The 26,029-nt window shown below is 45.5% G+C and overlaps 1 protein-coding gene across 20 annotated transcripts in view; it reads right to left on the reverse strand.

Annotated features, from left to right (window-relative positions):
• LOC102685625 (band 4.1-like protein 1) overlaps positions 1-26,029 on the reverse strand; it is a 102,357-nt gene that overhangs the window by 21,924 nt on the left and 54,404 nt on the right. For 15 of the 20 annotated variants that reach the window (XR_011181764.1, XR_011181763.1, XM_069179589.1 and 12 more), the window contains 11 exons: positions 22,222-22,264; positions 20,641-20,716; positions 18,276-18,494; positions 15,211-15,298; positions 14,704-14,856; positions 13,196-13,293; positions 12,073-12,248; positions 9,977-10,113; positions 6,737-6,772; positions 6,226-6,261; positions 5,188-5,337 (listed from right to left, as the gene is read on the reverse strand). Coding sequence is in view for 18 of the 20 variants with exons in the window: in XM_069179589.1 (XP_069035690.1) it covers positions 5,188-5,337; positions 6,226-6,261; positions 6,737-6,772; positions 9,977-10,113; positions 12,073-12,248; positions 13,196-13,293; positions 14,704-14,856; positions 15,211-15,298; positions 18,276-18,494; positions 20,641-20,716; positions 22,222-22,264 (1,212 nt within the window). In the remaining 2 variants the exon portion in view is untranslated. The remainder of the gene's footprint in view (positions 1-5,187; positions 5,338-6,225; positions 6,262-6,736; positions 6,773-9,976; positions 10,114-12,072; positions 12,249-13,195; positions 13,294-14,703; positions 14,857-15,210; positions 15,299-18,275; positions 18,495-20,640; positions 20,717-22,221; positions 22,265-26,029) is intronic. The other 5 variants (XM_069179592.1, XM_069179598.1, XM_069179591.1 and 2 more) reach the window with 4 other exon arrangements.

The raw sequence follows: 26,029 nt of genomic DNA on the forward strand, positions 1-26,029 counted from the left end.
GAGAGTTGTTGTATAAAGTGTGGAGTACGCTTGTATAGGGACTGGTGTTATTGTTGTATGAGAGAGTTGTTGTATAAAGGTGTGGAGTACGCTTGTATAGGGACTGGTGTTATTGTTGTATGAGAGAGTTGTTGTATAAAGTGTGGAGTACGCTTGTATAGGGACTGGTGTTATTGTTGTGTGAGAGAGTTGTTGTATAAAGTGTGGAGTACACTTGTATAGGGACTGGTGTTATTGTTGTATGAGAGAGTTGTTGTATAAAGTGTGGAGTACGCTTGTATAGGGACTGGTGTTATTGTTGTATGAGAGAGTAGTTGTATAAAGTGTGGAGTACGCTTGTATAGGGACTGGTGTTATTGTTGTATGAGAGAGTTGTTGTATAAAGTGTGGAGTACGCTTGTATAGGGACTGGTGTTATTGTTGTGTGAGAGAGTTGTTGTATAAAGTGTGGAGTACGCTTGTATAGCTACTGGTGTTATTGTTGTATGAGAGAGTTGTTGTATAAAGGTGTGGAGTACGCTTGTATAGGGACTGGTGTTATTGTTGTATGAGAGAGTAGTTGTATAAAGTGTGGAGTACGCTTGTACAGGGACTGGTGTTATTGTTGTGTGAGAGAGTTGTTGTATAAAGTGTGGAGTATGCTTGTATCTTGTACAGGGACTGGTGTTGTTGTTGTGTGAGAGAGTTGTTGTATAAAGTGTGGAGTACGCTTGTATAGGGACTGGTGTTATTGTTGTATGAGAGAGTTATTGTATAAAGGTGTGGAGTACGCTTGTATAGGGACTGGTGTTATTGTTGTATGAGAGAGTTGTTGTATAAAGTGTGGAGTACGCTTGTATAGGGACTGGTGTTATTGTTGTGTGAGAGAGTTGTTGTATAAAGTGTGGAGTACGCTTGTATAGGGACTGGTGTTATTGTTGTGTGAGAGAGTTGTTGTATAAAGTGTGGAGTACGCTTGTATAGGGACTGGTTTTATTGTTGTATGGGAGAGTTGTTGTATAAAGTGTGGAGTACGCTTGTATAGGGACTGGTGTTATTGTTGTATGAGAGAGTTGTTGTATTAAGTGTGGAGTACACTTGTATAGGGACTGGTGTTATTGTTGTGTGAGAGAGTTGTGGTATAAAGTGTGGAGTACGCTTGTACAGGGACTGGTGTTATTGTTGTATGAGAGAGTTGTTGTATAAAGTGTGGAGTACGCTTGTATAGGGACTGGTGTTATTGTTGTATGAGAGTTGTTGTATAAAGTGTGGAGTACGCTTGTATAGGGACTGGTGTTATTGTTGTGTGAGAGTGTTGTTGTATAAAGTGTGGAGTACGCTTGTATAGCGACTCGTGTTATTGTTGTATGAGAGAGTTATTGTATAAAGTGTGGAGTACGCTTGTATAGGGACTGGTGTTATTGTTGTGTGAGAGAGTTGTTGTATAAAGTGTGGAGTATGCTTGTATCTTGTACAGGGACTGGTGTTGTTGTTGTGTGAGAGAGTTGTTGTATAAAGTGTGGAGTACGCTTGTACAGGGACTGGTGTTATTGTTGTGTGAGAGAGTAGTTGTATAAAGTGTGGAGTACGCTTGTATAGGGACTGGTGTTATTGTTGTATGAGAGAGTTGTTGTATAAAGTGTGGAGTACGCTTGTACAGGGACTGGTGTTATTGTTGTGTGAGAGAGTTGTTGTATAAAGTGTGGAGTATGCTTGTATCTTGTACAGGGACTGGTGTTGTTGTTGTGTGAGAGAGTTGTTGTATAAAGTGTGGAGTACGCTTGTACAGGGACTGGTGTTATTGTTGTGTGAGAGAGTAGTTGTATAAAGTGTGGAGTACGCTTGTATAGGGACTGGTGTTATGGTTGTATGAGAGAGTTGTTGTATAAAGTGTGGGGTACGCTTGTACAGGGACTGGTGTTATTGTTGTGTGAGAGAGTTGTATTAAAGTGAGTTGAAGAAGCCAGGGAGCAGGAGACACAGCCAGTATTCTCCCAGCTCTGGTGGGGTTGCCTGTCCAGCTTCTCAGTCTGCTGGTCCTGAGTGAAGACTGGTGTCTCTCCACTGCAGGGACAGAGAAAGGCCTTGCCCCAGATTGGGTACATGCAGACCATCCGAGAAAACGTTATTGTGAGAGAAAAAAGATGAAATATTCTTGTGTGAAAAGAGAACATTGGGTAAAGGGAGTGCGATTGTGAGACCAGAGACCAGGAGACACTGGTCCAGAGAAGGCTCTTGGCAGGGGTGAGTACACAACCACAACCACCACAACCATCTGAAGACTGAGTTACTGATTACTGAAAGAGTAACATGAGTGTGAATACAAAAAAACAGTGCGAAAGTGAGAGAATGCTGAGGGGAAATTTGACAGTAATTAGTGTCAATGTGAGTGGGACTAATACAAATGAGTGAGTAATGTGGGAAGTAATTATCTACACGTCTGTATTGAGCTCACCTGGTTGGGCTGGGGCCATTCTGTCACAACGTGACATAAATGAGTTCGCAAGAAAACTTCAGAAAGTTCAAAATATGGATCTCTGGCCACTGCATTCTTTCTCTATCATCCCATTCGCTTTTCATAAAAACCACTGTCATTTCCATTACAGCACTTTCAAAATGTTGATAATGAACAAAAACTGGAAACACCACAGTCATGTCAATTAACAGGCCGTCGAGCTACCGTGTCTGGCCAGTACAGCGTATACACTGGTATAAAATCTGTCAGTGGCTGGAATTCTGCAGGAGGGATGCAGAACCATTCTTCCACCAGAAAACACCATCTCAGGTGTCATTCCAGAATATCCCATACATGTTCAACTGGGTTCCAGTCTGGACACTGAGAAGCTCATGACACATGGATAACATCAGGCTCAAGAAACCACTGGTCAACCACAGTGGATGGCAGCATTGTCATCCTGGTAGATACTCCTCCCGCCAGGAAAGGAATACTTCAACGTGGGTTGAATATGATCACTCTGTACCATTAAGCACCGTTAAGCATTGTCCCAAACATTTAGGAGAATAAGTGCACCATGCCAGGGGAATTCACCCCACAACATTACAGAATAACCAGAACCCTTCACTGTTGGAACCAAGAGCTCGGGGCTGCAGAAGTCTTTAGGCTGGCACCACACATACACTCTGTAGAGATCATGGTCAAAAAATAATTCATCTCACCCCTTTCCTGTGCTCTTTGCATCACTGGACTTGCAAATGTGCTCTTCCAGGTGTGATGAGTGGTTTGTGCACTGACACCTGACCAGGGGATCCTGCTGTGTGGAGCTCTCCACAGACCATTTTGCTGAAACCGGCTGCTCATGCCACAGGTTGGAATCTGCAGTCAACTGATCTGCAGTTGCTCGCCTGTTTTGCCTTGTAGTTTGAATTAATGCACAGATATCATGATTCCAAGCACATACTTCCACCCACTATAGTCCTACGCTGATGAGATCTTTCCTTTGGAGTTCTGTACTGACATCACCTTAACACACATCAGTAAGTTGAGCTGCCTTGGTCACTGAAACATCCTAACAATCTCCCCTTTGAGGTCTTCTCTTGCAGCCATGCAACCAATAATTATAAGCAACCAGATCTGTCCAGCATATTCATATATGACCCTGAGTAAGCTGGGATCTTGCTTAATTAACACAAGCCACTCCTGTGTGGAAGCTCTTGTTTTTAATATACTTGGTGTGCCTTGTACCTGGGTGTTTCCATTTTATGTCCACTCCCTGTACCTACCACATGTAATGCCCTTTTGCTATTGTGTAGGACTGCACAGACCCTCTCACTACACATTATCTGATGCGTCTGCAAAGTCTTGTCAGTATTCGATTAGGAAGATAAGATCTACTTCAGCTGCAGGAACAAGACAGATTTGATTCTCTGCCTCTAACTTCAAAGAAGCAACGGATACCCTTATCGTTTCAGACATCAGATGAACAAGGGTGTCTCGTCTATTACAGAATAACTAAAAAACTGCACCGTATTGACAAAGCTCAGTGTGTCAGAAAACATTTCAGCTGCCACTTCATATCTGCACAAAATGAAACAGGTAAAAGTAGACACACTGTTGGACTGACACATGGATTGAGCAAATCCTTGTGAGCAAGAATCTACTTGATAAAAATATAAGAATTATACTTATTGAAAGTAAGCAATCCATACTACTAAGGTAACAAGATTTATTACTTATCTTGTAACAAAACAAAATGAAATTTAACAAAATCATGCCTAACATTAAAACTGTAATTGTTTACCACTGTTTTAACATACTGATTTTTTAATTAAATAAGCATTGCTACACTTCTGCTGCAGATCTTTTATGATGAGGACCTGCTGTTTTGCATTTTGCTACCGTATCAGCTCAAAACTGATGTTTTCTCTTCCATCCCGTTATTCTCCCACCTGAAGCTTCACCCTAAGCAGCACCTTTCTCTGTTGCTGATCAGAATGCTGCTGGTGTGCTGGTGTGCTGGTCTCTGTCACACTGGTTTCATCCTGCTGGATTCCTGCTTCTCCACTGTGTCTGTGTTCTGCCTTCAGGTTTCACACTGCATGTTTCAAGTGCCTTGGGACTCACCCAGCCAATTACAATTATCCTCTAACCACTTTCAAAAACTCCCAATCACCTCGCTGTATTTATCTGAGCATTGAACAACCCTCCAATTAATTCAACTGTATATTCGAAATAATAAAATTCGAAACTGTATAATAAATAAAACCAAAGACTTTCTTCGAGAGACTGTGACTGAAACATGCCCTTTGCCCTCATCTTCCCTTACTTGTGATATTTGCAAAGCCTGAAACGCCATCAAATACAAGGAACAAGACTAAAACTCGACAGCACTGATGCGCCCACACACACGTCCCTGTATTCAGGACTAAACACTTTCTGAACTCTCATAGCAATACACGTTCAGCGCACAGAACAATTTCAATTGCTGGTAAATACAGAATGAGCGAAAATCAAGATCCTGCTTAGTACAATGAACTCCAAAGCAGTCTCCTCCAGATTTGACATGACGGGTTCTTTTTACAGGAGATGGATGACCTCCTGTGACCCTGTTGAGTCAGTACCACATACCAACACCCCTCCCGAAAGGAGAGGCATCAGCTCAGCACGCAAGCCCCCGCAACAGAAGCCTGGGGCGTAATGCAGCTGCGGCCTAGGAAGCCGATGGGCTCGAACCCGAAACCCCTACTCACAGCCTTCTTCTCTGGTGTGCCTCCTGGGGAGGTGCCCGACAGTCGCTTCTCCCTGTGCACCAGCTTGCTGTTGGGCTCCCTCAGGGCCCTCTTCAGCTCGTTGATGCTGGCCTGGTGCTTCAGGAGGATGTCCTCGGACTTGTCCAGGAACTGCCCCCGGGAGAGAGAGAGAGGGGCGGGGGGGGGGGGGGGGGGAGAAATCCAGCATGAGGGCCGGTCTGCATCAGGCAGCAAAAGCAAACGACATTCACGTCCATGAAAAATGGATTGCCACCAACCACACAATGCTCTTGTCTGACTCTTCCATTTAATCGGAATGGAAGCGTTGACTTGTGATGGGCGACACCTCCATACAATCAGAGACTTTCATCTTTAAAAGTTTAATAAATCTAAACTTTAATAAATGTCTATGTCAGTGTCCTGTCTATCCTGGCTGTATTTGCACTGTGAATGAGGAGGAACGATATTGCGCTCCACTGTATACTTCTATATGGCTGGAATGACAAATAAACATGAACTTGAACTTGACTTTCCAGATTAAGGGCTGGACAGCATGGAAACCCCGACAGAATTTGCAGGGCTACAATTGTCCCCGACAGCTGGTAAAGAAATTACTTCAAAATCCACCTACCACTCATTCAGAGGTCATTTCATTGATTTCTTTATCAACCTACTAGATTTTTATTTAACTTCCTCCCACTGATGTAAATTACTGTGAAAGTCAAGCTGAGCCACTGAATTAGGCATTGTTAAATAGCATCTTGTGAGCCTGGTCTTTACTGTTCCACAGCTAAAGGCTTTGGAAGGAATGGTAGTGGAAGTTTTTTCAACCCACTCATCTCCACAGGCACCGGGAATAACCAAATAAAGTCACTATAGACAAGAGCAGGGGGGTCAGACAGCCATGCCAGAGTCTCACATATTCATTACTGCAATGACAGAACAGTGGGAGTCACTTGTGTGGATGGAATACAGTCTGCAGGTTCAAACAAAGGAACAGTACTTCACAGTCTGTGCACAGAGGAGTAACAAAAATACCTCCTGTTTGTGGCGAGGGGTTGACTCCTGATCCGACTGAGGTGGTGAAAGGGGAGTGCAGAGACAGAGAGGGAAATCACAGAGGTTGAGTCAGGAAGCAGCCAGACAGACAGACAGACAGTACAGTACAGTACAGTACAGGTCAGCTCAGGCAGGCCATTCAGCCTGGAAATACTCAGACACGGAGACCAGACAGACACACTGGCTGGATCACAGTTCTATTTACACACTCACACACACACACAGACTGATGCCTAAGGCTGCATCACAATATTGAATGACATTTACAGCTTCAGAAACATTGGACTGGTCTCCATTCCACAGAAGAATGTGTGCAGTTCAGCTGTGGCAAAAGAATAAGAGGGTCTTTGGAACCCATTGGTACAAAAAGACTTTTCTAAATTGTAATATAAGCTGAACTGTAATGAAATGATCCAAAACAGCACAAAGACAGCGCTGAGGACAGCGAGACAGACAGACAGACAGACACTGGCCACCATCTACAAGATACCTCCTGCTTATTGTCAGCTGGAGACTCCGCGTCCTCCTGACAGCGAAAAGTTAAAGAGAGAAAGCAGTTTAGTGAAAAAAATGTACGAAAGGAAACAGCTAGATTCTTTCTTCCTGGAGCAGGATTAAAAAAAGCAGTGAGGCCAGGTGTAATAAAAACATGCTAAGACTACTGTCGACAGACTGGTTTAAACAAGCTCAGACGTCCCGTTGCCTTTTCTGTCAGTACAGCAATTCCAAGAAAGCCGATATATCACTCCCTTGCCTTCTTAGGCACGGGCTTTAATTTCCATGAAACGAAAAGGGCTGTCTCCCTTTTATCAAGATATTGGGCCTAATTAAGCACAGCAGAGGAAAGCTTTTCAAAAACAGCTTTCTGCTTCTTCTCCGTCAGCTGTGTGGCTAGGCAGGGACGCACACATTCCAGCAGGGAGGAATGGTGTGATCTCTCCAAAGATAATCTCCTAGAACAGACAATTCGCGTGGATTCGTTTTTCTAACTGCAGTTTAATTATGCAGGCCCCACGATTCTAACATCTGCTTATCCACAGGGTGCAGGCTGTCATCTGCTTTTCAGCATTTACTTATTACTTTTTGCATACTTGTTCTGCTACTTGAATTCATCAACTCTTCAAAGCATAAGTGCTGTTTTCTGATTAATAAGTGCATAAGTGCTGTTTTCTGATTAACCCCAGTAACAAACCAATCCAGAGAAAACAACAGACTCTACAGACAGCAGTAAAATGGTCGCTGGGAATCTGAACACACTTTTCATGCAGTATCTTCTGCTTCTTCTTCTGTGTCTACTGTATGTCTGCTTCACTATGTGTCTAAATACAGAGGTTCTCCATTCTGGTCTTGGAGCAAATCAGCGCTTCTTGGTGCCTGTGACTGTTCAGCTTGCTGGTTTATACTCTTTTCTGAGTACTTTTTCAGGCAGTACTCAGTCCTATGTTTCCAAAATGCCCCCACTTTTATAGTGCATTATTTCTGACACATTTAGAACATGGGATTTTATGAAACCTCTCCTGAACTTTCTAAACAGCTCTTAAAAGGTGGTCAGTTGAGGACACAGAAATGTCTGATATGCAGTCATCCCAACCTCTCACCTCCCGCTGGTTATACTTCAGCACACCCACCTGAATGAGTGTGAAATTCACTGCATTATCGCAAGGTCTATACCGATTACAAACCTCATTAATGTTTTTCAAGAGCTGAAAAGCCTCAAATAGAAAAAAATGAAGTCAATTAGCCTGTGATTAAAACACAGCTGGAGCAAAAACCTGAAGACACAGGGGCAACTCAAGTTCAAGACTGAGAACCACTGTACTACGGTATTTTCGAAACCTAAGTGCCTAAGTGCAGAACAAAGCCTAATCAAACAAGCCGGTCAATTACTGTCAGCAATTAGCACCTGCGATTAAGGGAACAGTTGGAAGAAAAACCAGCAGGCATGGGAGTAGTTCAGGACCAGGACTGAGAACCACAGTCTACCACTTTTGTCAACCAAATGGCCATTAATACTGCATACAGGGGAAGCTCATTAATGTGACACTATACACTGAGTCCTTCTGGTAAAGTCTTACTAAACTAATATTAAATAACTGTAGTTTTAGAAATATTTATTTATTGAATAATTTGTTAGTAATACTGTAATACTGAAGCCTGTCTGACAATGGTCTACATCCTCAACTATTCCTCAACCAGGGCACCAGCTTTGGTTGGAATAGTTCTATTAAATGAGCATGACAGGACAAGTCCTAAGCTTCAGAGGCAATTGTTGGGAAAGACTTTAGGAAAATTCACTGAGAGACACAAAATGGACTGGGACAATATGGGGAACACTAGGGGGGGTCTAAGAGGAGACACCCCCCAATTGGAACATGATCTTTGCCGCTCTCCACCCTTAAGGAAACAGAAACATAACGTGAAAAAACGTAAGGCTAAAATAAAGGATGATAACTAGCGTTGAAGAAAATGCACATTTCTAAATCACTTTATTATGGAAGAAACGGTATTCCACAGCACATCATGACTAATAACTCATCAGCTCTTCAAAGCAGAATCATTCAAATACCGCCTCAGTGCCGTTCATCCACCGAGAGCTGAGAGAATCCTGCCACCCACTCCGGCTGCTTCCTGTTCCTCATTCTTCTCATCCAGAGAGGCAGCTGCTACCGACTGTGCTTTTCCCACACTACGCACCCGGAGCTTTTCTGAACGCTCAATGCCCCCAGATCACTCTGGAAAACATCACTGATACCTGTTTGTATGATAACCTGCAAGTGTGTTTCCCATCCTGGTTAGTGCGTTATATCTCATGCTTAAGGGTTTTGGAAAAACAAGGTCAGCTCTTGGTGGCACAGAAAAGCCAAATTCAGAGTTCCTGCTTTATCCTTAAGATGTGCAATGTGAGACCCGTCAAGACTGCACAGACAGCAAAATATGTCTTTAGTTCTCCAGAGCAAAATGTTTTTTACAATGAGATAGACACACTTCAAGTAACTCCAGCTTGAGGTCAGGAAGTAGATGTGTTGACTTCTGGTACGTGCGTGGTTGGAATAAGAAGAAAAGGTTTTAGGTGGATTAAAAGGTCTCAGAGACAGGTCTGATTCCTTGGGAAGGCACACAGGGAGTTTGGTTAACCTCAGATCATGGGAGCACAAGGAACCAAAGAAACAGCCTGGCAGGGGGTACTGTGGCTGATTAACCCCCACAAAAGGTGACATTGGGATGGGCGGATGTTAAAGACAGAAGTACCTCCTGTTCGATCATGAAATTGGATGACTCTTCCTTCTGACATCACAGCGACAGAAAGGAAGAAACACACAGCAGAGTTCGTGTGGTGATGAGCAGGCAGTACAAAGCTGAAGACCTTGATTCACCTCCAAATAGCTGAGCTCTGCAGCAGGTCTGCTATAGGAGGCAAACAGGAGGGACTGTGCTTCTTAGAGGGGCGAAAGGGAGAGGAAAGCATCAGCGATTTGAAGCTCAATCTCATCTGCACTTTGCATGTCTCTTACATGTTGCTTCAGGTTTACAAGCTGTAGTGGACGATGTCATCCATCACTTGCATTATAGTTTCAGAAACAAGGAGAGGCCATATGCCTTTAATCCAGTGAACACAGACCCGTGGTACAGCACTGCTCTGACTCAGGCACCTGGGTCTGAAACCTGCAACCCCCCACCCAGTCCAGCTCATGCCCCCCTGTGCCTGTGAGGACAGCAGGCTTTGCTTTACCTTCAGCTCCTTGATCTTGGTGGGGGTGGTGACGCCCTCCTGTTCGTCCTCTGAGCGGCGGCGCTGGCGCTCACTGGCACTGCGCTGAGACACGCCGTCGTGGTTCTCGTCGAGGGCGGAGGCTGGGCAGAGGAAATCTGCAGGTCAGAGATGCCAAGAGGAAGACACAGAGACACAGGAGAGGGTGGGGGGGCGGGGGGGTCTGGGCCAGGATGCGAGAGGGCAGGGTGGGTCATGGGAAGGCAGGACAGAAGAAGGAGAAGACACAGGGTGGGAGACGTCACGGGCAGGTCAGGAGTTGGCAGGGCAGGGTGGGGCAGGTCAGGAGTTAGCAGGGCAGGGTGGGGCAGGTGAGGAGTTGGCAGGGCAGGGGTTGGTAGGGTGGGGCAGGAGTGGCAGGGAGGGACAGTTCAGGTGTTGGCAAGACAAGGTGGGACAGGTTAGGAGTTGGCAGAGTGGGGCAAGGGTAGGTAGGGTGGGGCACGAGTTGGCAGGGCAGGATGGGCTATATTGTGGAGGTGAGGCTGACTAAGAGTATAATATCAAAAATAACAAAAATATATTGTAACTTTAGTAATACAATAGAGCTAGGTCCAAGTAAGAACAGAAAAGCAGAAAATGGACGCAGCTTGAGCAGATTCTTTGCTGTTTACTCAGTAATATTGCCCCCCGCTGATTAACCACTGTGAGGTAATCAGTGCATAGTGTTCTAAGGCTCTGCAGCAATGTCTCTTGCCAAATAGCTCCTTTCAGCTTTCCACAGATCAAGTCAACACTGACTCACTTGCTACGTTTGCTTGTATTAGCGCAAATCAAATGAGTGTGTTCAATTAGATCAATCAGTCTGTTACCTATCAGAGCTGGCATTTTATCATTCATGGTGTGCTTTTATACCAGCAGTGTTACTACCTGATGCCATCAGCTCTTCCCTCTGGTCTACATAACATCCAAACCAGTGCCCAAGCAAGGAGACTAAGAACACTGTACAGTAGGAGGTGCCACCTTAAGATGAGAAGTTAAAGCTGACAACTAAGTCATTAAAGACCCCATGGCCATTTCATCAATCAATCAGATGTCCTGGTGACAGGTGACTCTATTGCTTTAAGAAAGGGAACATCCTGCTGAATGTGTTTAGGAAGCCCTGCTCTCCATTTCCTTTATTACTTGTAAGCGCACAGACAGTTCAGACAAGATGGCAGCTTCGTCTGGACCACATTTCCCAGAAACCTTTGCAGAATGGGCTGCTGCTGCTCTATGTTACCTCGTAGGGAGACAGTTGGTCAGGTGAGTGTTTAAAAAGCAGAAAGCAAAGGACCGTGGAACCAGGGAACTTGTGATTAAGTCTGAGAAAGCTGAGTTGAGGGGGTGTAACCCCGTCGTCCTGGCCAAATTTCCCATTGGCTCTTACCAATCATGGCCTCCTAATAATTCCTATCTATGAATTGGCTTCATTACTCTGTTCTCCTCCCCACTGATAGCTGATGTGTGGTGAGCGTTCTGGCGCACTATGGCTGCCGTTGCATCATCCAGGTGGGGCTGCACACTGGTGGAGGGGATCCCCATTACCTGTAAAGCGCTTTGAGTGGAGTGTCCAGAAAAGCGCTATATAAGTGTAAGCAACTATTATTATTACTGAGTCTTCCCTGAGACGTGAAACAAATGCTCTCAGGGAAGACTCAGTAATAATAATAGTCCTTGGGTTACTTGTGAAGAGTCTCAGAGACAGACTTGGGTTTTTCTGTAAAGTCTTAGGAAGAGACTAAAGGTCAATTGTTTTCAGGCTGGTAAGCAGCTTAGCTGCCCAGCTGCCACAGTCAGGGGCTGAAGAAGTTAGTTGACAGCTCAGCGAAGAGCTAGGCTTTTGTTCTGGTGTCGGGTCAATTTTTGGTTTCCCTCACTGTAAACCTAAGAGCACTAGTTGTGAAGCTCACAGCTGTGCATTGATGTGTCTGTGGTCCTGGTCCTGCCTATTTTTAAAGCTCCCGGAATGACACACCCAGCAGGGTCTCGTGCATTCAGAAGCCAGCTGAAGTCGGGGGGGGCGTGGGTTGACAGACCCGGAGAGTGTGTGGCCGTGACACCTACGCTGTACCCACCTCCGTCCATGCTGCGCGACAGCAGGTACCTCTTGCTCGCCGAGCGCTCGAAGTGAGGCGCTGGGCGGTCAATTAAGGCACTGGCCTGCCGGGTCTGTGCCTGCGTCCGCCCACTGTAGCGGAACTTGGAGCCCATCACCAGGAAACCCTTGGGAGGGGGCTCGGGGGACACCAACCTGCAGGAGATCCGTGGAAACATGGAAGAAAAACCACCTCAGATCAACCTTCCTGCGGGGTCATGCAGATCATCGACACAGCCCACCAGATCCATCAGGGATGGACTGTCTGTTTAAAAGTGAACCACATGGAAACTCAAGACCCGGTGATATGGTGGCTAGTGATATACCAGCAGCCATATCACCCTGCAACTCACAACTGGCAGCCCAACTGGAGCTCAGCAGAGTGAGCCTGATCAGTACCTGGATGGGAGACCTCCTGGGGAAAACTAAGGTTGGTACTGGAAGAGGTGTTAGTGGGGCCAGCAGGGGGCGCTCACCCTGCAGTCTGTGTGGGTCCTAATGCCCCAGTATAGTGACGGGGACACTATACAAAAGGTGCCGTCCTTTGGATGAGACATTATAGACGATGAGCGCTATATAAATGTAAGGAATTATTATTAAGACAGGGTTCAGATTATTACACAGATATAATATAAAATATATTAAATTCCAAGTTAACTGTTTATAAAGATCTGCTCCCTGCCAAACTACGGGGTCTGTGAGCCTGACACGATCTGGAGCTAACCTGGGAGTGCACTGTGAAAAAAACGCCATCGCAGAGCTAGCAGCCCCCCTCTGTGATAGCAAGATTACAAACTGCCACCAGACAATCCAGACTGGACAGACAGCACCCAGACCTGGAGCTCAACTCTTCCTGTGTCCTACATGAGCACATCCAATAAGTTAAAGGTCAGGAACGGTGCTATGCTTGTACAAAGTTGTACACTTTGCTGTGTGAACAGAAGCAGGCAGGCAGAAAAGAGGATTATGAGAATCGGGAAACTCCCTGCCCTTGACTCAGGACTGACTAATGAAGGAAGAACCTCTGGAACTGCGGTGCCAGTTTCCCAGTCGCCTGCTGGAGACAGGCTGCCCCTTCAGGGGTTCAGACGCAGGGTGTGTACCTGAAGAAGGTGTGGTGCTCGATGCAGACCTTCCACAAGCGCTTGGCAGCTCGGTGGTTTGGCAGCTTGAAGCCAATGGTGCTCTCAAACTGTTCGTACTGGGGAAGGAGAAGGGCAGTCAGACAACAGGATAATAGCACTCACACTCTGGCTCTGAGCACCACAGTAAGGATACTGCAAGTAAGGTGTAATCTTTATGGAAGGACAAAGAGAGGTCTTCCAAATACATTAATAAACTGCTAAAATAATAATAAACTTGTGACACCAGACTTGTACAGGGATATATTCATTTTTATTTTTTTTTAATTGACCTGCTGCATAATACTCATACTGAAATTGTCACGGAGCCCAGAGAGTTCTTTCTTAGCTATTGCTTGCCAAGAAGTCTGAAAGTGCGCTTACTAGACTTTTTTCACTCTGCAGGAGACACAGAGCTCACAATTATTTATTGCTGGCCTTGGGCAGAACGCTCTGAGCTCTGGAGCAACGCGCTGAAGTACAAGCTGTGAGCTAGCCCCCTGAGCTATCATCTACCAGCGCATCTGGGAGAAAGAGTGGGGTTCATGGCCAGCACCAGCGAAACAGGCAAAAAGGAAAACTAACAAACAACCATTTAACTAACAAGAAAACGGATCCCCTCGCCCCGGTGCTGTGTAAGTCTTAACTGCTTTGGTATTTCCTAGCACACATTCCTATTCAGCATCTCATGATCACAATTGAAACTCGGCTACGTGACAAGAATGCTGGCAGCTGCCCCAGACCTGGAAAAAGCACCTCTTTATGCTGTGGTCCTGACTCTTTTCACAGGCCTTTGTGACTTGCCTGAGCTGAAGGAACGAGGCCACCCTTGGTAGAATAAAACACACTGCAGCAAGATACCGCATGGAGCTCTGGAAGAGCCAGAGATCCTAGTCTCCTCTCCCATTGTAGACCTTCCTGCGGGAGCAGTCCTGGGAGACACCACACCCCACTTCCACTGCGTCCTTCCTACTATATATCACTGCAGCCAAGGTGTGGCATGCTGAGAGGAGGTATTAAAGTAGGCCAGGATTTCAGGGCAGCCATCACAGGAGGACAACTACAACACCATCCAAACTTTTTTGTATTCTACACTTCCCTTTTGTCGTCTCATACAAGGAGACATAGATCCAAAACTTCCATTCCCCCTTGCAAATCCCTGCTTTATCCCAAGACTAAAGTGAATTCACTGCTTGATTAACAGTCGTCTATGACTGCACAGTTCCTATTCATTTCGTCAGGATGGTCTCCCATTCTCACTCTCCAATGTGTCCTGAGTCAACAGGCTGTAGCTGAGGCTACACTAAACAGTGCAGCTATGATGCTGACATCTGAAGTCCGAGTACTGTCAGGAGCAAGACCCATTCCCTCAAAGGTCACATTGCTCTTGGACAGCTGGACCATGCCAGAGCATGGCTCTTCAGAGATATAATCTCAACGCGGGGAGAGGCGGTGACTGTGCGCGGTGCCGGTGTGGTCCCAGGGCTTGCCTCGCCTGGCCGGATCTTGATGTAGAAGTTGCTCCTCTTGTAGGAGATCTTCAGGATCTTGGGCCAGGCAAAACGGTTGATCCGCAGGCGATCGCGGTAAATGAGCAGCCCGTTGGCACACACTCCCAGCATGATGTCGATGCCTTCGGAGTCCTGCCCATGGGAGAGACGGAGAGAGCGAGTGGGCGGGGTGTTGAAGTGTGCGTGGGGAGTTGTTAAATGAGGAGAAGCAGAAGAGGAGGACAACAAAGGGATAAAATCGGCAAGAGAAGAAAGAGGGAGAAAGTGTAGCATGCGTCTATTTGCAATATTAACACCAAGGTCTTGGTAATTTGCTGTTTGGACATTGGATGGCCTAATTCACTCCTTTACAGTCACAGAGAGGGCAGGAACAGACTGGTCTGGGATCAGAAATCAGGATGTCCAGAGGGAGCACAGCTCCAGCAGGTACTGGGCCGCAGTGGTTGATGGGAAGCTCGGACTCTTGAACGTGACCAGGATGCTTACCTTGGCATGGTGCAGGTCTACCCCATACATGGACAGCTTCTTAGCGTTCTCCAGGAAGTTGATTTCAGCTTCAGCAGGTATCATGCCCCTGGACACAACAACAATCACAGCACAAGTAAGACAACTCCTCTAGAAAACAGAATTCTCATTAAGAATAAAAAAAACAGGTTATACAAGGACCTACGTGCCAACTGGATTGAGCAATAGAATTTGTCCGAGCAGGTTCTCAACCCTGTGCTTTAAATCAATCACTGAAATCTCATCTTTAAAATGTGACTAAAGATGTCTGAAGTGAGAATGTATTAAAAGGAGCTCCTCGCTATCAGAGGCGGACTGGATGTGACTTCTCTTCAGTATAGGGGCCCACAAATGAACTAATTTCAACTTTGGACTTGGGCCAAAATCATACGGATTGATCCATAAACAGAATTTAAAGCACGGATTGAAAGCACCCTAGAATACAAGTTTCTCCACGTCTGAGTGAGTCTGAGTAAAGCCACATGCAGAGGTGAACACACAGTAGAGACTGCAGACTCTCTCTGCAGCTGCAATGCAGATCCTGTCCTGCCTCTTACCCCTGCCATCTAACACAGTAATGTTGAAGTCCCAGGGATATATCAAGAAATAATTGGATGACATCACAAGGCCTATAACCTGCCAACAGCTGGACAAGCCAGACTGACCAAGTAACATCTTCTCGTTTGCTGTCATTACTACTGTGGTGTGAAAAAGTGTTTGCCCCCTTCCTGATTTCTTATTTTTTTGCATGTTTGTCACACTGAAATGTTTCAGATCATCAAACAAATTGAAATATTAGACAAAGATAACACAAGTAAACACAAAATGCAGTTTTTAAATGAAGGTTTTTATTATTAAGGGAAAAAAAATCCAAACCTACATGGCCCTGTGTGAAAAAGTGATTGCCCCCCCTGTTAAAACATAAATCAACTGTGGTTTATCACATCTTTGGAAAGCTGAGTTAAATTTCTCTAGCCACACCCAGGCCTGATTACTGCCACACCTGTTCTCAATCAAGAAGTCACTTAAATAGGACCTGCCTGACAAAGTGAAGTAGACCAAAAGATCCTCAAAAGCTAGACATCATGCTGTGATCCAAACAAATTCAGGAACAAATGAGAAACAGAATAATTGAGATTTTACCAGTCTGGAAAAGGTTATAAAGCCATTTCTAAAGCCTTGGGACTCCAGCGAACCACAGTGAGAGCCATTATCCACAAATGGTGAAAACATGAAACGGTGGTGAACCTTCCCAGGAGTGGCCGGCCGACCACAATTACCCCAAGAGCGCAGCGACGACTCATCCAAGAGGTCACAAAAAACCCCACAAAAACATCCAAAGAACTGCAGGCCTCACTTACCTCAGTTATGGTCAGTGTTCATGACTCCACCATAAGAAAGAGACTGGGCAAAAATGGCCTGCATAGCAGAGTTCCAAGACGGAAACCACTGCTGAGCGAAAAGAATATAAAGGCTCATCTCAGTTTTGCCAGAAAACATTTTGATGATCCCCAAGACTTTTGGGAAAATACTCTGTGGACTGATGAGACAAAAGTTGAACTTTTTGGAAGGTGTGTGTCCCATTACATCTGGCGTAAAAGTAACACAGCATTTCAGAAAAGGAACATCATACCAACAGTAAAATATGGTGGTGGTAGTGTGATGGTCTGGGGCTGTTTTGCTGCTTCAGGACCTGGAAGACTTGCTGTGGTAAATGGAACCATGAATTCTGCTGTCTACCAAAAAATCCTGAAGGAGAATGTCCGGCCATCTGTTCGTGACCTCAAGCTGAAGCGCACTTGGGTTCTGCAGCAGGACAATGATCTAAAACACACCAGCAAATCCACCTCTGAATGGCTTAAGAAAAACAAAATGAAGACTTTGGAGTGACCTAGTCAAAGTCCTGACCTGAATCCAATTGAGATGTTGTGGCATGACCTTAAAAAAGCGGTTAAGGCGCGAAAACCCTCCAATGTGGATGAATTACAACAATTCTGCAAAGACGAGTGGGCCAAAATTCCTCCACAGCGCTGTAAAAGACTCATTGCCAGTTATCGCAAACGCTTGATTGCAGTTGTTGCTGCTAAGGGTGGCCCAACCAGTTATTAGGTTTAGGGGGCAATCACTTTTTCACACAGGGCCATGTAGGTTTGGATTTTTTTTCCCTTAATAATAAAAACCTTCATTTAAAAACTGCATTTTGTGTTTACTTCTGTTATCTTTGTCTAATATTTCAATTTGTTTGATGATCTGAAACATTTCAATGTGACAAACATGCAAAAAAATAAGAAATCAGGAAAACACTTTTTCACACCACTGTATGTTTTTATGTTCTTAAAAAGAACATGCTCGGATTCATTTCAGTTACTCATATTGTCTCACTGTTGTATCCTGTACTCATTTAGTGCAAAAAACCAAGGCTCTCATGAACTGCCACTTGTCCTGGATGAGTAACACAATGACGTATTTCACTATACTACAAATCTGTAAGGGCTCCCAGTCTGTATTTTGAGGGTTCATCATTCAGAAAAGTTTATATAAGGCAAATAAAGCAGAACCTTTAACCCTCATCTATCCATTTTCTAATTGCTTTATCCAATACAAGGCTGAGGTGGAGCCAAAGCCTCTCCTGGCAAACAGCAGGCGAAAGGCAGGTTACACCCTGGATGGGATGCCAGTCCATCACAGGGCACACTCAGACACACACACATCCACACACACACCCACACCAGGGCCGGTTTGACAGAAGGCCGTTAACGTACCAGCATGCCTTTTTGACTTTCTTTTGCATTTTTCTTTGGGAGGAGACGAGAGCACCCAGAAGAAATATAGAACATACCAACTCCACACAGACAGCACATACACACAAACCCTGGATTCGAACCCACGACCCCAGCCCCGCGAGGCAGCAATACTAACCACGGTCACCCTAATTCTAACCTCCTTCTTAAAAGCGCTAAACCACTTTTTCCGAAACCCAGAACCTGCGGCCGGACGAGCCCCCTGAACGCAGGGCCATCACCTCCCCCCGGCCCTAGCGATGGTACCGATAGTTGCGGTGCAGCTCCATGACTCGCTCCTCCAGCTCGCGGGTCTGGTTGGGGGCGAAGCGAAACTCGCTGGCGTAGTCGGTGCCGTGCTCCTCGGGGTCGTAGTCCCCCAGCTCGGCCTGCACGGCGTAGGAGCCCAGGAGGGCGTGGGTGACAAAGGAACAGGGCAGCCGGCCGGACAGGATGTCATCCCTCAGCTGCAGGCACAGGTAGTACCTGCGAGAGGACGGCGAGAGGCAGGGTGAGGCCAGGAGTGAGGAACGGGGTGAAAGAAGGAAGGATGAAGACCACAGGGAAGGGCAACAACACTATAGGGAAGCACTTTAAGGGAGATGAGGCTGTTCAAGCCCAGAGTGGTATGTAGTCAGGACACCAGGGTTAACACCCCTAGCCTTACAGTGTCATTAAACCCTTAATAACCAGCACTATAGGGGGTCAAATTGTAAAAGCCATTTTTAAATCTATGCTCATGACCTCTTTCCACAAGCAGGGCCTACGAGAAGGGGGGACAGCAGGGTCTTTTGGGCCAGGCCTCACCTCACTGGGGGGAGCTCACCTTAGCCCAGGGTGCATGGTCCTCCACTTGCACCCTTTGGCTGTGTTTCCCGACTTGAATTTGGAACTTTTACCATATACCGTGATTCTCGACTGAAGTCCACCAGTGAAAAAACGTCCCCCTTTCAGTGCCAAATCTACCCTTCTTTAGAAGTTTCAACATGCCCGCCTTAATCTTCCCATCATGCCATTCTTTACATTAAAATATTTTTTACCCCCTTCCCAAACAATGAGGAGGCCTCACAATGTGAAATGGTCTGGGCCTCATCTGAGCTCTCAGAGGGCCTGTCCACAAGTGTATTTTTTCAAATCCAGTACTGATATTGTTTCTTTTTCTACACCCCAGTATGGAATATTGACTTGTCATCGAGCTCAGCCTAACGTTGGAAGCCCTCCATCACTACAGAAGCAAACATCTTCTCTTGGAAATACGCTCCAATGAGCCGTTTGCCATTTTTCTCATGCTGTGAGCCCCACAGTGCCTGCAGCAGAGTCTTAATCGAATGGACGAGTGGTGCAACTCTCCAATCAATTAATCAATCAAGGTTTATTTGTCAATGCACAAACAGTACAGCATAATTCAACGCTGTTGTCCGCAATGAAATGCTTTGTCTGCAGGCTCATTATAGCTCGGATAGAAGAGGAGAAGGACAGGAATTTATAGGGATTCGATTAACGAAAAGAAAGGAAAAAAAATTAGGATACAATAAATTACACCATCGCAATCAACAATACAACAACAGAATGTCAACAACATGTCAACAACAGAAAACTCGCAGAGATCTTGCAAGCCAGCAGGGTCTTTGGTGTGTGTGAGAAACTGAGGATACCCACAGACTAAACTTCTCCCCACGCAGGAAGTAGGCTGATAACAACATCACAGCCTAGGACCTCGAATTTCCAGACTATAGACCTTAACCAGCAGTCTCTCTGAGTTCCTCTACAGGCTGATCAAATGAGAAACCTCCCTTTCTGTCACACGAGCTACGAAAATAGCATTTTGTGGTAATAAGCAAATTGGCTTGCAATTTTTATACGGAGCATTTCATTTCGCAGGATCCCAGAGCATTTACACACACCCACGTCATCTCCCCCTGAACCAGCTGAGCAGAACTGAGAAATTTCCCCCCTTAATTTAAATTGAAAAGCACTTTAAGGGAGACAAGGCTGTTCATGCCCAGATGGGAATCTAGTCAGGGCACCAGGGTTAACACCCCTAGCCTTACAGTGTCAATGAACCTTTCATAACCAAGCAGTAAGATAGCACGTCTTACAGCACAGTGTCCTTCCTCCCTGTGTTGGTGAACTGGTCCATAAATTCTGGTCCAAAGAGAAAAGTGCCCCCTGCTGGTCTACCAGCACCACTTACAGCAGGAACATAGTTTTCCTTAGAGGTCTCCCATGCTGTTACTGACCAAGCCCAGTCTTCCGTAGCTTCTGAGACCTGACAAAATTGGGCTACAAAGGTGGTAACAACACTGATACAGTCCTAACTAAGCCTTAGATGGCTTTGGGAGTGAGGCGCCGATCCTCCACCGCTGTACATTATACTCAGAGCACAAACTCCAATGTGTTGATGCAGAATGGCTGCTAAGTTTCTAGAGCTCTCTTTGGCTCTGCTTCTGGCTGAGAAGGCGTGTGGCCAGGCTGAGACAGCAGAGAGGGGGAGTGTGGAGGAGAGAGAGTGGGCAGGAGGAAGAGAGCAAGCAGAAGGAGAACAGAGCCCGTAGGCGGAGGTCAGAGAGGGAACTGAAGAGTGCAGGAAGACGGAGAGGCACAGCAGGGGGCCCATGATACCTGTGCCTACCTGGTAATGTCCTCGGTCAGCTGAGAGGGGTCAGGGGGGTAGAACTTCACAGCAAAGTTGAAGTGCCAAGGGCCAGCTGGAGACACGGGGAGACAAGAATACAAGCTGAGTACAGTTGCTGAGAACAACAAGGGCTCGCAGGGCCGCGTGTTGAGAAAACTAGTTTCTGACAGGCTGTCAGGTTCTGTTGGGCTTTTCCAGTCTCATTAAAGCAAAAAGGGACTTTTTTTCTCTTACTGTGGAAGTGTTGTTTCAGTGGCGTTAGTGGTGGAATGTGTCTGAATCTCACTGCACACTTGCTGGTACACAGCTATTCAATCTTGCAAACTAGGCTTTATAAGATCACTTTATTGTGCCACACACAATTTCTTGTATTAGGAATTTGTCTTTTCTCATACCCCTACTTGCTCTCCATGAGGCACACAGACAGGGAGAGAAGCTGGGGGTCAGAGCGCAGGGTCAGCCATTTTATACAGCACCCCTGGAGCAGGTGGGGTTGAGGGCCTTGCTCAGGGGCCCAACAGAGTAGGATTCCTCTGCCGGCTGCGGGATACGAACCAGCACCCTTCCAGCCACAGGCACAGATCCTGAGCCACAGTGCACCCCACAGAGAGCCACCGTACCGGTGACAACATTATGTTTAACATTTGGGACTGTCACAGTTCCGCGCGGGCACGTGCCCTCCGCCGCTCCACCCCGCCCGTTTCGTCCCGCAATACCTGGGGCGCGAAGCCGGGCCTCCGGCGTAACGCAACAGGGACCCAGCTGCATGAGCTAAAGGAGACCTCCCCCACCCCCAGGCGGCTGAGGTCCCTGCTACGCGCAGGGAGGGCGATGACGTCACCGTGCCCAAACTAGCTCCGCTTCACATTGATAAAAAATGAAGAGAGCATTTAGGTCAACGGAAGATGGCCTCTGTACCTTGACACTGCTATTACTGAAAACTTCTGACAGTCTTGATTGTCTCCATGCTGCGGCTCTGTTTTTGTTGGTTTTTCAACAAAATACCCACTTCAAGAAGGAAGTTTGAGGGAGCATCAGCATTAAGCACAAAGCAATTAGAGATTACTATTGCTAACAAGCGAAGCAAAATTATTGGTGCACAACAGCTACAGCTCGCAGACAGTGCCTATATAATCACTGACTGCGTGACCTCCCCTTGGATCTGGGCATCTTTCCATCTGGGCATTGATTTAAACTACTATTTAAACTCAGATGCAAGAGATCTAAGTTATCTTTAATTATCACAGCTATTAACCTCCTTAATTTGCACAATTGACTGTATATTTGATTCTATTTTCACACAAGTGTTTTTCTTTCTTATCCCACATGTATGTCTCTTATATGTTAGTGGGTTCATCTTCTGTTAAATGTATTGTGTGTCTTCTACCTGCCTGCAAAGCAAATTTCCTATCTGGAACAATACAAAGGAAGTAAAAGTAGGATATTTCTTGTTTTTGTTTTAAATCTTGGTGTCAAGAGATGGTTATAGGAAGATAACCACTTCAACTGTAAGCAGCTTTTCTCCAGGGTTAGGCCTGGTTGAACGCAAGCGACACACCCAGTAAGAAAGACACTCACTGCGGATCTGTTTCTTGATCTCTTTGGAGGGGTCCAGCCAGTTCTGAAACACAGAAGACAAATTCAAATTGATACCGGTTTCAGCCCCCAGGCATGCCAGCCCCTGACATTCAGACTGCATTCAAATACCTCAGCTGGCTGGCTACTCCAGCTTCCAAGTGGCAGCCTGTCCTGCCTGCGTTTACTGAGTGAGTGAAGGAATCCGCCTGCCCTGCTGTGATCTTCAGCACGGGGCAGCGAGTGCAAATTGGAGCATCTGCTGCCCAGCCGCAGTGTTAAACTACCCCACACTGCACTGTCAGACTCCTCTCAGCAGGTCTGATCTGCATCGCTGCCTCCTCCTGCATCAGAGGCGCAGCAGCTCAGGAGACATGCCCAGACAGGTGCCTTCACCCCTGTCCAACACGCCTTCTCTGCTGGGTCTCTTGACCACACCTGGGCTCAATACACACCAACCCACGCGAGTCAAAAGCACACATGACCATCCTCCCCTAAAGATAATTGCTACTGTACAGCCTTACAACGGCTACCACTGCAGGGAAGAACACTCACCCAAGTTCAAATGCTAGCCTAACACGAGGGCAAAAACATCGTCAGCCTTGTTATATGCTTCAGATTTAATTCGAAAGTACGCTGTGGATGTCACTGTTGCAGAAAAATCGCCTCCCAATCTGAGTAAGCAGGCCTGCTAAATAAATTGATGAGCTGAAACAATGAACGATGTGATTGATACAATTTAACGTCTGAAAGGCCAAGAGCAGTTCATAATTTTAGTGCTCGGATCTTCACAGAATGTCTCAAACCCTAGACACCAAAGCTTCTGCTTTAAATTCATTGTTCCAGCTCATCTGTCTTCAGGGAATAACAGGACTGATTGTTGTGTTATCTGCTACAGGTCTGTCATAGTTCAGGAAACCATAATGGAATAAATCCTTCTCCATATGGAGTTACAATTCGAACATTCAGCTCAGAAATGACATTTCAATCAAGCGCACACAGGTTAAGGTCACCATCTGCCCAAGGAGCTGAATTCACTTTCGAAAATCCCACTCCTTTACAGGGGATTTTTTTTTGTCATCATCCTCTGATCTTTTCAGTCCTTCACCTTTAATTTCTTGGTGTGGTTATGTTATATCACAAGCATAGTCTAATAAAGTCCAGTCTTAAGTTATCCCGACAGCCAGCTCTCTAATTTTGCATCTGACTTTGCTATCTGCCTGTACACATCTACTCCAATAGAATGAGCCAAAGAATTGTTAATATTGATTATTAAGTGAGTAAGTGAGGTGGGAACTGTTTCAGCATTGCACAAGTGTTTAAGAAATGGGCTTCAGAGCACTGCATAAAGTTTGTCTTCGCCCCCAATACCAAATTGCTGCCCATCAGGTTTAATAAGGCTCATGAACTGCCAAAAAACCAGGCCAATTAAGCAATCATACAGAATATATTCCATTCGGTTTGCTACAAACCAGCGGTGATGTGACTGGAATAAACCCAGTCTGTAAAATGCTCTTGTCCCCACACACAGCCCAGTCTGAACAGACCGAGCGGGGTGCTCTCGGTTAATGGATCACAACATTAACCGAGAGGAACATTTTCACCCAGTAACAGCACTGGAGGGGAGCTATTCGATCAGTGGCGTAGGAGTGTGTTGAAGAGAAGGAGAAATAAATCCCAAAGCCCAGCACACAATCAGGACATAATTGCCTGAAGGCAGACTCATAAAGACAGAATGACAAGGCTATTAAACTCCTTTTAAACTCAGTCTCACTCAGGGGCAAACTGGGAATGAATCAGCGACAATTACAGTGTTCAGCAAACAACTATAGGTTCAGCAAAAGAACAAAAGAAGAGAGCAGCTGTTTCGGGGGTCATGTTGCCAGTCAGCTGGTCAGTGGGTGGTGTTTGGTGTCATTTATTTGCTCTGTAGGGTAAATGTAGCGACAAATCCAGAGTTCCTGAGGTTCATCTTGTGCTGTTCCTGTTGTTATTACTATTCTAAATTTGTAACTATGTTTTCAGGAAGGATGTCACAGACCTGTTGGTATATCCTTACTTAATTGAACCCTGAACTACAGTATACTACTTATGAGCTTGGAAGTTACTAATATACTAAAATATTTCATCATAATATCTCCTATTGTGATTTCTCACTACGCATCTTAAAATTCAGTGCAATACTGTCTATGAACTGGATAAGGTTTCCAGCTATGCAGATTACGGTTAGTTCAAAATAAGGGCTCAATTAAATACCTGACAGGTTAGCTGGAAATGAAAACCCAGAGGCACCCAGAGACCCCGGAGAGACGAACCATGCTGTAAGTCAGTGGTTCTAAATCCCAGTCCTTAAGCTCCTCTGCTGGTTTTTGTTCCAGCTCTCCCTTGATTACCCGGGTTGACTGGTGCCTGCACCTGACCAGCTTATTTGTTTAGACTTTTATTCTGCAATACATGGGCCTTGGTTATGAAAATACTCTAGTAAACCTATGTTATTTCCAAAACCTTTAAGACTGTGTCTCCCTAGCTTGCCTTATAAGAATTTGCTCCCTTATCCCTTATTCCTGGCTACACAGCTCTTAATAGGTGATCAATTGATGAGGAATAGACACAGGTGGGAAAGACAGTGTGTCAAATGTGCCCTGAGTAAGTGTTTTTCCTTCTGTTCAAGTCCAGTGGGCTCATATTGCTGATCACACACCTGGTGGACAGGAGTTCTGAACCTCAGAAATTGGCACAAGGGTCGATATCAATCACAAACCCCATAAAATATTTTAAGAGCTGAAAGAAAATATATAATAATAATAAAAAATGTTTTTATAAAGCACCTTTCCACACCCAAGGACTCTGTACATCATGAATAAAGAAAAAGATTAGTACAATCAAAATAAACGAAGCAAAAAACAAGAGCATAGAGGTTTTCACAGACGTAGGAAATCAGATGTAGACCTTGATAAAAAGGTAAGTTTAAAGTTTAGATTTGAAGAGAGTGAAAGAAGTTGTCTCTCGTACAGTCTGAGAAAGGTCATTCCACAACACTAGAGCAGCGACAAAAAAAGGCATGGTCACCAAAATGTAGTGGCACAACTATGAAACAAAAGTGAAATCAGTTTGTGGGGCGTCCAGAACGTTGCTGGAACTAAAACCAGAAAACACAGAGCTCTTCTACGACGAAGACTGGAAACTGCAGGACTAGAGAGAGAACTTGAACTTAACAAAAAGAATTAGACCCTGACGAAGTAAAGGCTCAGTGACCACAGCCTGGCCATAGAAACTGGACACAGGCAGACCTGGCTGCCCAGAGAGGACAGGCTGTGCTCCCACTGCCAGCGGGGAGAGATAGAGACAGAGGTGCACTTCCTACTGCACTGTGACAGATACTCTGGGATTAGAGAAACATCCTTCCCTAAATTCAGAAATCTTAACCCAGAGTTCCCACACCTGCCAGAATCACAACGGGTCCCAATCCTACTGGGAGAGGGAGGAGGGAACTTAGTTGAACTGGCAGCCCAGTATGTGATTTCCTGTCACAGCCTGAGGAACAGTGAGTCTGTCTCCCAATAATGCTCCATCTGTCTACAGTATATGTAAATATTTTATGATATGTCTTTGTTGTAAATGTCTGTAGATTTTATTTTACTTTTATTTTTTTTTGTTTCATGTGAATATCATTTTTTCTTTGCTTTGGCAACACTGATTGCACCAATCGGTCATGCTAATAAAGCACCTTGAATTGAACTGAACTGAATTGAATTGAATTGAACTTGTACTCAAGGACCTACCGTGGGCTTCACAATGACCAGGCCTGTAT

Source organism: Lepisosteus oculatus, chromosome 16 (assembly GCF_040954835.1).
Source record: "Lepisosteus oculatus isolate fLepOcu1 chromosome 16, fLepOcu1.hap2, whole genome shotgun sequence".
NCBI classification, from domain to species: Eukaryota; Metazoa; Chordata; class Actinopteri; order Semionotiformes; family Lepisosteidae; genus Lepisosteus; species Lepisosteus oculatus.